Consider the following 14,157-nt stretch of genomic DNA (forward strand, 5'->3'; position numbering starts at 1 on the left):
CTCCGCTCTTTCAACTCTGGCTTCTGGAGCACCTCCATCTCCATTCGATCCACCAAAGGCACCAATGCCTTATGTCATCTGAACCACATGCTCTGTTTCCCCTAATCTCCTATGCCTCTCCATTTTCCTCTCTTACTTTAAGATCCTCCTTAAAACCCATCTTTTTAATCAAACTTTTTGTCACTCCAAATATCTCCTTTGTCTTTGCTTCCATATTTGTCTGATAAACAACTTGCTGGGAAGTGACTTGGGACACTATTCTACATTGGAGATGCTACATAAGTGTAAGTTTATGTTGTCTCTCTCTCTCTCACACACACACACACACACCCACATACACACACAAACATTCCAGCCAGAGGTCATCAACTATTAATTGGAAGAGAGAATTATCGCTGATTTTCCTCTTCCCTAGTGCAGGGACGCTGCAGCTCATTGTCATACAACTAACATCCAGCTGAGATAACACAGATTTTAATCTAAGACCTTCCTGTTCTGTATAGCTGAGTTCTGCACTGGCAGTCAGTTTTCCCATCAACCTTTGGGACAATATATACCTCATTTTTAAAAATAAAGACAGCTTTTTAAATCAGATTTTTTTTTTACAGACAATGTTGACAACAAATGTCCTTCATTATCTTAAGGTTTACAGCTTTGCAAGTTGATGTGACCAGATGATATCCCATTTTACTGATACATTATGTTGTATGTACTAGCATTCATATTAGTAATATTTGGATTGAATATTCAAGATAATTGTATCATAAACATAGGTTCCATTCGGCCAATTTGCTTCTTCCCTATTTGTTATTTTCTAAATTAGATGCGGTCACAAGTCAGATTATTCAAAACTTCTCTCCTATGAGTCCTGTGAGGAGACCAAGAACATCTTTTGGGGGAAGAAGAGAATGGGAAGAAATATTTTGTACAAAGAGGGCATAGGAGAAAGATATAAATAAATCAAAGCAGTTTTAAAGCACAGATGAATGTTGATCAGCCATTTTGTCTATGCTGGTTCTTCGGCAGAGGAAATATAAAACTAATCCTACATGTCTGCTTTTGCTCTGTCATCCTGTATCTTTGTTTCCAATGTTTACATATTCTTTCCTTAAAAGATGCAATGATATCTGTCACAGCCACTCCCCATGACAAAACATTTCATGCTCTCTGTATTTAAAATTTCTCTTAATTTCTTATTACTTCGTTTAAATTGATGATACTTTCTCAGACTCCCCAACCAGAGAGAATTTTGTTCCTCAATTTGGCCTCTTACCATCCTTCAAGAATAAAAAAAACACTATTCAATGAACTCTTCACCTTCTCTTCGCTAAAGGGACAGTCCCAGTACCCCAAGTCACAAGGAGGAACACATAATAAATCCAGAAGATGAAAGTGCTTCCTGTTTGTTATCTGGCATGAATGGTCTTCGGTTAGTGAAAACACTCTCTGTGGCACATCGATAAGAATTTCCTATGAAGTACTTTGAAACAGAAGCCAAAAGATTATACTCCACACTGATCTCCTTCCATTCTATGCACCTCCTCTCATCATACCTTCTTTCAGTATATCTTTTTATTCCCTTTTCTTTCTGTACTTGTCCAAAGAAAGAAATAGGGAAAGAAACAAACAATAAAAACTGATTGGCATTTATATAACACCTTTCACAACCTCAAGATGCTTCAAAGTGCTTTACATCCAATTAAGTACTTTTGAAATGTAGTTAACATTGTAATGTAGGAAATATCTTACAAATATAAATTATTCATCATAAATTTTTGACTTGCTTCTATTTTATTTTTATTCATTTGCCAGATGTGAGCATCGCTGGCAAGACCAGCATTTATTGCCAATCTTTAATTGCCCTTGAGAAGGTGGTGGTGAGCCACCTGCATAGACTAGTGCAGTCCATATGGTGAAAGTATTTTGACAAAGATGTTAGCTAGGGAGTTCCACAATTTTGACCCAGTGACGATGAAGGAGCAGTGATATATTTCTAAATCAGGATGGTGTATGACTTTGAAAGGAACTTGGTGTTCCCATGTGCCTGCTGCATTTGACCTACTAGGTGGTGGAGGTTGCAGGTTTGGAAGATGCTACTGAAGGAGCCTTGGCAAGTCTTTGTAGTGCTTCTTTTAGCTGGTACACACTGCAGCCATAGTGGACTGGCGGTGGAGGGAGTGAATGTTTAAGGTGGTGGATGGGGTGCCAAACAAGAGGACTGCTTTGTCCTGCAGGGTGTCGAGCTTCTTGAGTGCTATTGGAGCTACATTCATCCAGGTAAATGCAGAATGTTCCTTCATACTCCTGACTTCTTTTTAGTAGATAGTGGACAGGCTTTGGGTAGTCAAGAGATGAGTAATTTGCTGCAGAACACCCAGCCTCTGATCACGATGTTCATGTAACTGGTCCAGTTAAGTTTTTGGTCAATGACGACCCAAGGATGTTGACAGTGGGGGATTCACAATGTTAATGACATTGAATACCAAGAAGAGATTGTGCGACTCTCATGTTGGAGATGGTTATTGCCTGGCACCCGTGTGGAACGATTGCTACTTGACACATATCAGCCCAAGTTTGAATGATGTTCAGCTGCAGCTACACGCAGGTGTGGACTGTTTCATTATCTGAGAAATTCTGAATAAAATTGAACACTGAGATCATCAGCAAACGTCTCCAGTTCTAACCTGATTGTGGTGGGAATGTCAGCTGAAGATGGTGGGCCTGGAACACTCCCTGAGGAATTCCAGCAGCAATACCCTGGAGCTGAGATGATCCGCATCCAAAAACACAACCACCTTCCTCTGCGCTGTCTATGACTCCAACCAGATGAATGTTTCCTCCTTATTCCCATTTGCTTAAATTTTACAAGGGCTTCCTGATGCTACACTCAGTCAAATGCTGCCTTGATGTCAAGAGCAGTCAATTCCACATCACCTCTGAAGTTCATCTCTTGTCCATGTTGGGACAAGGCTGTAGAGGTCTGGAGCAAAGTTCCTGCTAATCTGTGTGGGTGAACAGTCACACAGCCATCTGAAAGTTACTACACAAGCCTTGTTCCATGATAAAAATGCAGGAGTGCATTTGCACAAAATAATTTACAAGGACCACACAATGAAATACAAACCAAGCAGTGATGAGCAGGATATTGATGAAAAGTAGTGCTTGACAGCATTATTAATGCCACCAATAATCACTTTGCTGATGATTGGGCGTAGATTGATGGGGCGATAAGTAGCTGGATTGGCTTTGTCCTGCTTTTCACAAACAGGACATACCTGGCCATTTTCCACTATATCAGCTAGATGCCAGTACTGGAACAGCTTGGCTAGCAGCGCGGCTAGTTCTGAAACTTCAGCAGAGCAGCCAGAATGTCATCAACCCTCATACCCTTTGCTGATACCTGCATGTTCAGCTGTTTTTTGATGTCAAAAGGAGTTAATTGAATTGGTTGAAGACTGACATCTGTGATAGTGGGAACCTCAGCAGGATGTCATGATAGATTATCCACTCCACACATGGCTGAAGATGGTTGCAATTGCTTTAGCTTTGCCTTTTATACTTACATACAAGGCTCAGCCCCTATTGAGGCTGGGGATGATCAATCATGGAGCATACTCCAATAGTTAGCTATTTAATTTTTCACTACCATTCACCACTGGATGTGGCAGGACTGTGGAGCTTTGATCTGATCCGATGGTTTTGAGATCGCTTAGCTCTGATTACAGCATGCTACTTTTGCTGTTTAGCATGCATATAACCCTGTTTTATAGCTTCACCAGGTTGGGACCTCAGTTTTAGGTACACCTGATGCTACTCCTGACATGTTCTTCTATACTCCTCATTGAACCAAGGATGACCCCCTGGCTTGATGGTAATGTAGAGTGAGGGATGTGTTGTGCCATGTGATGACAGATTGTATTAGAATACAATTCTGCTGCTGTTGCTGATTATAATATTCTTTATCTCGTTGTGCTAACACAGAATATTTACAGTCTGATGTAAGGAAAGCATTAATTTTTATTGAGAAACATTGGACAATGGCTTCATCTTGCCATGAGGTCTACAAGAGAGAGCAAGATCATGAGACATTGCATCACTTCCTGTGATGACGTATACTATGCCTCATTAGCATATCACAGGATTAACCCCTTATACTACACTAATGTGAGGTGTCAGCTGTGGCTCAGTTCATAGCACCCTCACCTTTGAATTAGAGGGTTGTGGGTTCATGTCCCACTCCCGGAAACCAAGAACTGTGATTGTACTCGAAAGAGTTGCAATCTGTGACTGTTGATAACTCGAAAGAGGTTCAGCATACAACTCAGATTTTCTCGAAAAGAGTTACTACACTAATGGCTGACAGCATCTCATGGATGCCCAGATTTGAACAGCCAGATCTGTTCTAAAGCTATCCAATTTAGCACAGACAGCATGCCATGCAACATGATGGAGGGTGTCTTCAGTGTGAAGATGGAACTTCACAAGGTGTGTTTTATGGTGTTGGCCAGGGTCTGCAGCTGAATTGCTGACACAGCTAAAAGCAACTTTTGACCTGAAGTAACCTGAGTCCAGTTACTGGCCTGAGCAACTTTTGAAACCTGACTCCAGTCACTGGTCTCAGCTGGCTGGAACTGGTTTTAAAGTAGCTGAGTGTCTTGACGACAAAGGAAATGTGATGAGTCCTTATTTAGAAAAGAAAGAACAAGGTAAATCCTGCAAGTCTTAGAACAGAGCCAATGAGAATGTGCCACAGATCAGGCAAACAGGCCTAAACCAACGAGAAAGAGACAGCACAGCTTGAAGAGATGAGATTCAGTTTAAGACTGAAAGGATTTCTGGCATGGAGCAGTGAGACTCTGGAGACCAACCATCGCAGAAGCACAAGAACCTACGTCAGCAACGTAGAGACGCAAGAGAGAGAGAACGGAACGCCTGGCCAGCGTCAGCTCTCCTTTTCGGGTATTAGCTTTTATATTCTGTGACCACTCAGGGTGTGTCAGAGAAACCTAGTGGCTGTGCGTTTAGATCCTAGTTTTGGGTATAAAACTGTATAACCTGCTGTAAACTGCGTGTCTATATTTAACCAGACGTATAAGCTATATGTAGATGATCTAACGACATGAATAAAGCGAATTTAGAGTTAAGAGAGAATTGACTCTTCTCCTCTTTGTACTAAGCCAATAGCCGTTACCGGTGACCTCCGGCAACAATGGTCACTCCTTACAAGACTGACATGAATAGATGCATGTGACAGGTTGATTAGTGGGGACGAGATCAAATAGGTTTTACACTCAAGGTGGCTCTCTCACCACCTGACATTGGTCCAGTTTGGCAGATATGTCTTTCAGATCTCATCCAGTTGTGGTGTTACAAGCCACTCTTGCTGATTGGTATTGAAGTCCTCTGCACAGAGTACACTCAGTGCCCTTGGTACCCTCAATGTTTTTCCAATGGTGTTCAATATGGAGGGGCACTGACTTATCAGCTGAGGCTGGGCAATAGTTGGCATCAGCAGGAGGTTCCTTTATTTATGTTTGATTTGATGCCATGCAATCTTCATGAGAATTCATGGGGTCCAGAGAGATTACTTAGGACTCCCAGTGCCCCTCCATGCTGACTGTATGCTACCATCTTTGGTCTGTCTGTTCTGCTGGATGCAAATGTGTACCCAGGGATGGTAATAGAGGAGTCTAAAACATTAGGAGAAAGACTGTGAGTGCGACCATGTTAGGCTGTTGCTTGATTAATCTGTGGGACAGCTCTCCCAATTTTGGTAACAACCACCTCCGCGCCCCCACCCCCCCGCAACCCCCAATGTTAGTGAGGAGAACTCTGCAGGGCTGGGTATACCTTGGTTGAGTTAAAATCCAGTGCCTAAATTGATGATGTGTGATCCATCCGGTTTTATACCTATATTATTTCATACTTATTATCAGAGTGATGCTGACACAACTGAGTGGCTTGCTTGCCCATTGCAGAGAAAATTTCAGAGTAAATGACATTATTGTGGGTCTGGAGTCACATACATGCCAGGCCAGGTGAGGACGGCAGGTTTCTTTTCACAAAGAATATCAGTAAACCAGGTAGGTTTTAATCTGGCAGTTTCACACTACTCTTTCTGACCTGCTCACTGATGTTCAGTTCAGGTTTTTCCAGGACCACTCGGCTCCACACCTCACTTCAGTCTTGGTTGAAACATGGACAAAAGAGATGAGTTCTAGAGTTGAGGTGAGATTGATTGCTCTTGGCAAGAAAGCAGCTTTCAACAAAGTGTAGCATCAAGGAGCTTGAGTAAAATTGAACTCAATGGGAATCACAGAGAAAGCTGTTCACTGGCTGGAGCCATATTTAGCACAAAGGAAGATGGTTGTGGTTGTTACAAGCAAATTATCTCAGCCCCCGAAACATCACTGCAAGAATTCCTCAGGGCAGGAGCTTAGGCCTAACTGCTACATCAAAGACCTTCCATCAAAAAGTCAGAAGCGGAATGTTTGCTGATGATTTCATTGTCTTCAGTTCTATTCACAACTCCTCAAATAATGAAGCAGTCTGTATAGACAAGCAGCAAGGCCTGACAATATTTATACTTGGGCTAATAAGTGGCAAGAAACATTCACTCCACAAAAGTGCCAGAAATAATCACCTCCAAGACAGTCTGATCACCTTGCCTTGACATTTAACGGTATTACCATCACCAAATCCCCACCATCAACATCCTGGGGTCACCATTGGTTAACTGGAGCACCCCCATAAATACTGTGGCTTCAAAATCAGGTCATAGGCTGAGTATACTTTGGACTGACTCACCTCCTGGTTTTCCACCATCTGCAAGGCACCAGTCAGGAGTGTGATGAAATATTTGCCACTTGCATGGATGAGTGCACACCATCCAAGACAAAGCAGCTCATTTGATTGGCAGCTCATCCACCAGCTCAAGCATTCACCTCCTCCATCACTGGCGTACCAGCGCTGCAGTTTGTACCATTTACAAGGTGCAGTGCAGCAACTTTTCAAGGCTTTTTCAGCAAATAAATGCCATTGCAGGGGATGGCTCCAATTGAAAAACTAACACCAGGGGCAATGAATCAATGTTCTGTGCTGTCATTTCTGACTTTACTTACACGTTTTTTGTTTGCTGCCCTGTTTTCAGTAACCAATTTTTGATGTTAAAGCCAAGGACAAAAAATTGGGAACAGATTGGCTAAAAATTATCCCCAAAAATCAATTTCTAAAACAATCATTCCCTATTGGTCTAATTATTGATCAGGTGAGTATATATATTTGTGTTTGGTTCCATTTTTGACAGATTCAAGTGCAGGAGTCCTACCATTTAATGTGTTACCTCATTGACTGTCTGGTAAAATTATACCTTAACAAATACAGAAACAGTTAAATGTTCATCTTTAGTAACACAAGGTGTATTATGCAATCTGTGGAGTGTGACTTATTTTCTAATACAGTTAATTTAAGCTGCACCTGTGTCATTCTTCTCCAGTTACATAAGTGGGTCAAAGTTATGTGAACACAACTGAAGGGCATTTTTGTTTGGAGATCAAAAGGTTTACAAATCATTGTAATGCAATTAAAGAGTTTGTTGGTTTTGGATAAATGTTCTTGGACCAGACAAAAGTTGACAAACAACTAAGCTATCTCAAACAGATAAGAGATTTATTAAGCCAAGATTATACTTAACAAACAGGCAGCAGTTGTTGGACTGCATGCAGTCTTTACTTTCCGATGCAGCCTGAGCACATTTCAGCAGGTACTGGTTTCTCCTCTTTTCTTCTCTTGTATTTTCCTTCTTCTGGTTCTCTCTTCTCTCCTCTGTAAGACTGTGAAACTGTACACGGAATCTCCCCAGAGAGCTCTTCTTATCCTTCATTAATTCTTATCTTCAAGATCTCCCTGACTATATTTGGTAATGGTAACCAACTCCCACTGTCGGAGATTAATCACATCAAGGCATCATTAATACGTAGAAACCCCATTTATTACTTGTGAAGAGAGACAGCACACAAAAGAGCTACTGTACAGTCTCATAGCAGAATACACACAGACCTGTTAAAAGCATTTTTACAGACAATCAGTAAATTTTGCACAAACCGCTTATTTGCATAAGTTAACTGACCAATCCATATTTCAGTAAATTTTCATTCTCAGCACAACAGACATAGTGCTTACACAAATGCTTATCACAATCCTGATTACATTGGCCTGAGAAAGAACAAAATGGAATGTCTCAGGGCTCATCCTACAACTGTGGTCAGACAAGTTGGTATTGTTCTCAAGGCTGCAGTATTTTTCTCTTAGGCCTAGGCATATAATTCAACTTCTCCATTAACCCTTTTAACACTAAATGGGTTCCCTATTGTTGCCTAGGCCACCATACCACCATTCATATTATAAATCAATAGCCTATTTACAGTTATGTCAGCAGACCATTACAAATAACTGTGGTCATCTCCTGGAATATAATAGACTGAGTGAGCATGCAGACACCTTAATTGGCTTACATAGTCCTCCAGAGTTGGGATCTTTTAACAATACAATCAGAAATATACAGCCAGCATAACCACTTAACAGTTTTCTTCCTGTTTCTTATTATTAAGCTGTACATTCCAGACAGAATCAATCATTTTAAACTGTTCTCATTTCTGTTTAATCTTCCTGATTTGTTCTAACATCTCCCTTGCTGTTTTTATAAATGTCTAGATTCATGCAACATGCTATCCCTAATCATCGTGTGACATTCTTTACTTATGCCTAACTAATCAATGCAAACAGCTCTTAACTCTGCTTACTAAAAGCCCACATATTTATAAAGTACAGTACCTAAAATTCAGAGTACAATGAAAAATATATAAAAACCCATATTTCTTACATGTTGTGGTCCTTATTTTGACTTTTTAAGTGAGGATGAGTATGTAATATTACCATATTCACTTTTTTTTCTTGCTTTGTCTCCCTTTTTGTCTACTTCTCATAAATTTTCTAATTTTCTCTGTATAGGAACATAAGAACAGAAGGCTATTCAGCCCATCGAGCCAGCTGTACTATTCAATACAATCATGGCTGATGGAACACTTCAATGCCTTTTACCCAAATTATACCCATAACCCTTTACGTTATTATTAATGACTCAATATACTCAATGACTGAGCTTATGGGCCCTCTGGGTACAGAATTCTGAAGATTCACAACCCTCTGAGTAAAGAAATTTCTCCTCATCTCAGTCTTAAGTGGCTTCCCTCTTATCTTGAAATTGTGTCCCCTGGTTCTAGACTCCCCAAGCAAGGGAAACATCTCACCTGCATCTACCCTGTCTATTCCTTTGAGTATTTTGTAGGTTTCAAAGAGATCACCTCTCATTCTTCGAAACTCTAGAGAATACAGGCCCAGTCTCTCTTCATAAGTATCTCCGACTTCACACATTTTCTAATTTTCTCTGTATCTCTGACTTCACTCATTCTTTTCTTCCTCTTCCTGTGTGCCTCCCTTTATCTTCTTTCTTCAGATGGACTGCAGCGATTCAAGAAGGTGACTTACCACCACCTTTTCAAAGGTAATTAGGGTTGGGCAACAAATGCCAGCCTTGCCAGCGATGTACACATCCAAAAATTTTTTAAAATGCTTTCTAACTTTCTCTGAATGTATACATAAAGGAAAGGACTTGCATTTATTTACAATCTTGGCGCATAACCGTATTGTGATTTATCTGTGATTTCCTTTGGTCCTTTTATGGTTTGTATTTCCTCTTCCAAAACTTATCCTGGACATCCAAATGCCCTTTATAGACAACGAAGTAATATTTGAAGAGCAGTCATTGTTATAATGCAGGGAAACATGGCAGCCAATTTATGCACAGTAAACATCAATAAGATACATAACCAGATAATAAACACAGACAGTGCTGGAAAAACTCAGGAGGTCTGACAGCATCTGTGGAGAGAGTAAGAGAGTTAATGTTTTGAGTCCATATGACACTTCTTCAGAGCTAAAGGGGAGAAATGTGATGGATTTTGTACTGTTTAAGAGAGGGTGGAGTCGGTGGAGCAAAATGGAAGGTCAGGGATAGTGGGAGCTCAGGAGAGATTGACAAAGATGTCATGGACACAAGGCAAAGGGAGTGTTAATTGTGGTGTTAAAGATTAAAGAAGGTGCTGAGAGTGGCATAAAGCTAAGGTAGCAGAATGTGTTAATAGCAGAACAAGGGTCAGCACTCTGTGAAAGCACAACAGAGAAACAAGTGTCAGATGGCCCTGTGGCGGGGAGGAAAGGATAAAAAAGGATGAAAAAATAAATTAATGAAAGAGAAAAAAAAGAATAAAATAAATGAATAAATATGAATGAAAATATAGGATTAAAAAAGGGGGTCAAGATGGAGGAGAGAGTTCATGTCTGAAGCTGTTGAACTCAATGCTAAGTCCGGAAGGCTGACAAGTGCCTAATCGGAAGATGAGGTGCTGTTCCTCCAGTTTGCATTGGGCTTCACTGGAACATTGCAGCAGGTGGAGGATGGACATGTACGTATGAGAGCAAGATGGTGTGTTGAAATGGCAAGTGACAGGAAGGCCTGGGTCATGCTTGCGGACTGAGTGAAGGTGTTCCGCAAAGCGGTCACCCAGTCTGCGTTTAGTCTCCCCAATGTAGAGGAGACCGCATTGGAAGCAGCGAATACAGTAGACCAAATTGAAGGAGGTGCAGTTGAAGCAATGAGTGTTTGGGGCCTTGGATGGAAGGAGGGAGGAGGTAAAGAGGCAGGTGTTGCACCTTTGGCGATTGCATGGGAAGGTGCCGTGGGAAGGTAATGAGGAATTGGAGGTGATGGAGAAGTGGACAAGGGTGTCAAAGAGGGAACGGTCCCTATGGAATTTCGATGGGTGAGTGAGGGGAAGATGTGTTTGGCGCTGTCATCATGTTGGAGTTGGCGGAAATGGCGGAGTATGAACCTTTGAATGCGGAGGCTAGTGGGGTGAAAAGTGACTCTATCATGGTTCTTGGAGGGAATGGAATGGGTGAGGGCAGAGGTGTGGGAGATGGGTTGAACATGGTTGAGGGCCCTGTCAACCACAGTGGGGGGTGGGGGGACAGATGCGACGGAGGTGGAGGAAGGAGGAACTGGGAGAATGGGATGGAGTCCTTACAGGAAGCAGGGTGTGAGAAGTTGTAATCGAGGTAGTTGTAGGAGTTGGTGAGTTTGCAAAGAATATTGGTAGACAGTCTATCACCAGAAATGGAGACAGAGGTCAAGGAAGGAAAGGGAAGTGCCGGAGATGGACCATGTGAAGGTGAGAGAGGGATGGAAATTGGAAGCAAAAGGCATCCTGCAGGAAAATGGCTACCTTGATCAGATCATTTCGCACCATATATCACACAAACTCATGAACGGGCCTAAGGCCATCACTTTCATCCCTGAAAAGTACCCAGTCTACCTCAGATTACCCTGGAAGGGCCAGGTATCTCAAATATTTGAGCAACAGGTAAAGCTAGCTGTTTCATGCTGCTACTATGCAGTAGCAACATGAGTGGTAGTCACCACTAACAGGATGCTGCCGTCAAGCCAAAAAGACGTTCTGCCTATCACACAAATGAGTAACGTGGTATATGAATTTTAGTGCCGGTGTGATGCTAGGTATGTAGGCCATACATCCCAAAGCTGGTGGATCATATCAAACAGCATGTCCCAGCCTCTGTTCGCAACGGGCAAGGTACAGACCATACCCAATCAGCCCGTGCTTGCAAAACTGAAAACACAGTGTTCAACATTAGGTGTGATTCCGCAATTGGACAACATTTTCCAAATAATCCTCAACGTGCTAAGAATTACGCTGACAACCAATTTGAGGTTGTCAGTTGGGCTCGCAGTGTGGTGCATTTGCATGTACTGGAAGCTGCATATATTAATACACAAGGCCCTGTTCTTTGCAAACAGAAAGAACATGTACGTACATTGCGCCTGTTTCAGCTAAACAAAATAAGTGACGGTCATTTGCTGACTCATTCCTCAGGGCAATGTCTTGACCAATCAGGGTCAAGCTGCCTGGTTTAAATTTCAAACAATATTTGGCAGTTAACTGTCAGTCACCATCAGTGATGCATTCTCCATGGCAACGCCACTTGCCAACCAATCAGCACTCTCCTCACATACAGTATAAATTGTTGTTTTCCCCTTACATTGGTGTTCTTGCAAGTGTCCTGATGAGTGCAAAACAAAAAGATTAGATATGTCTCTTTTTTTCAGCAATACTCAAGTTCTGCACTACCAAACGATTATATCACATTTAATGTAGCAAAATATCCCAAGAAGTTTCAGAGGAGCTTAACTGGATAAAAATTAATACTAAGGTACAAAGTAGGCAACATTAGAGCGGGTGACCAAATACTTGGCCAAAGAGGTAGGTTTTGAGCAGTGTCTTGAAGGAGGAAAGAAGTAAAAAGGCACTGTGAGTTGGGGAGGGGGTTTCAGAGCTTAAGGCCTTAGACAAATGAAGCAAGGTCCACCACTGGTGGGTAAAGGTAGTGGGGGATGCACAAGAAGCTAAATGTCCCAATGCACTTCGCAGTTGCATTATAAAATGAAGTGTGACACCGAGCCACATAAGGAGATATTGTCAGATGACTAAAAACTTGGTCAAAGGGGGAAGTTTTAAGGAAAGGTGACTTAAAGGAGAACGCAAGTTAGAGGCCAGGAGGTGGGGGGGTGTTGAATTCCAGAGCTTGGAGCCTAGGCAACTGAAGGTGTGGCCACCTATGGTGGAGCAATTATAATTCGGAATGCACAAAAGGCTAGAATTAGAGGAGTGAAGGTATCTTGAAAGGTTGTGGGGTTGGAGGAGATTACAGAGATTGGAAGCATCAAGGCTGTGGAGTGATTTGGAAACAAGGATGAGAATTTTAAAGTCAAGGCTTTGCTTGACCGGGAGTCAACGTAGATCAACAAGCACAGGAGTGATAAGGGAGTGGAACTTGCTGCGAGTTAATACACAGGCAGCAGAGTTCTGGATGATGACAAGTTTATGAAGGGTAGAATGTGAGAGATCAGCCAGCAGTGCATTGGAATAGTCTAGTCTAAAGATAACAAAGGTATGAATGAGAGTTTCAGCAGCAGATGAGCTATGATGGGCAAAGTCAGGCGACGTTACAGAGGTGGAAATAGATGGTCTCAGTAATGACACAAATAGGAAGTTGGAATCTCATCTTGGGATCAAACGTGACACCCAGGTTGTGAGCAGACTGGCTTAATTTCAGACTGTTGTGAGGAAGAGGGATGGATTATCAGAGAACCAGGGAAGAGTTTGGAGTGACAACCAAAAACCACTGCTTCAATCTTCCCAATATTTAATTGGAGGAAATTTCTGCTCATCTGGTGCTGGATGTTGGACAAGACATCTGATAATTTAGCAACAGTGTAGGAGTCAAGAGGTGGTGGTGAGGTAGAGTCAAATGTCAGCTTACATGTGAAAACTAAAGCTGTGCCTTTGCTGTTGTCAAGGGATAGCATGTAGATGAGAAATGGGCTGGGTGGGGTGCAAGGATAGATTCTTGGGGGACACTAGAGGTAAAAGTGTGGGAGCACAGAAGCCAAAGCAAGTGATTCTCTGGCTATGATTACACAGATAAAAATGGAATCAGGTAAGAGCAGTCACACCCAGCTGGACAACAGCGAGGCGCTGGAGAAGGATAGTGTGGTCAACTGTGTCAAAGGCTGCAGACAGGTTGACAGCCAATTAAATACATTTGAAGTGGAGCCACTGTTGATTTGTAGTAAACACAGTGGATAATTTGCACACAGCACAGCAAGTCTCCAAGTTCTGATATTGGGCAGAACACCTAGGCTAACTGCCCTGTTCTTCTGCAATGGGATCTTTTATGTCTATTTGAAAGGCCAGGCTCACATGATGTCCTTGGTACTGTATGTTGTGTTTAAAATGAACTAAGTCCTTCATATTTGTAAACAGGTTGATAACTTGTCCCACTTTCAGTACGACTTTCTCTGCTCTGGATGCTATCCCTGATCTGTGGGCTGGGCTGTCCTCCCGACATCAGTCAGCACTGAAGGATATGTTTGTAACAACTCCATGACCAAATTCTGAAGAAGAGTCATACTGAACTCAAAACGTTAAATCTGTTTTAATTCCAAAACCCAATCTTTTTAAC

At 41.9% G+C, this 14,157-nt stretch overlaps 1 protein-coding gene across 1 annotated transcript in view; it reads right to left on the bottom strand.

Annotated features, from left to right (window-relative positions):
* The window catches only part of LOC144677946 (ATP-dependent zinc metalloprotease YME1L1-like), a 52,202-nt gene extending 50,807 nt beyond the window's left edge, over positions 1–1,395 (bottom strand). The window contains exon 1 of the mRNA XM_078537913.1: positions 1,274–1,395. Within this exon, the coding sequence (XP_078394039.1) occupies positions 1,274–1,276 (3 nt within the window). The 5' untranslated portion in view covers positions 1,277–1,395. The remainder of the gene's footprint in view (positions 1–1,273) is intronic.
* Positions 1,396–14,157: the final 12,762 nt, after the last annotated feature.

Source organism: Cetorhinus maximus, chromosome 3, assembly GCF_964194155.1.
Source record: "Cetorhinus maximus chromosome 3, sCetMax3.hap1.1, whole genome shotgun sequence".
Classification (NCBI taxonomy): Eukaryota; Metazoa; Chordata; class Chondrichthyes; order Lamniformes; family Cetorhinidae; genus Cetorhinus; species Cetorhinus maximus.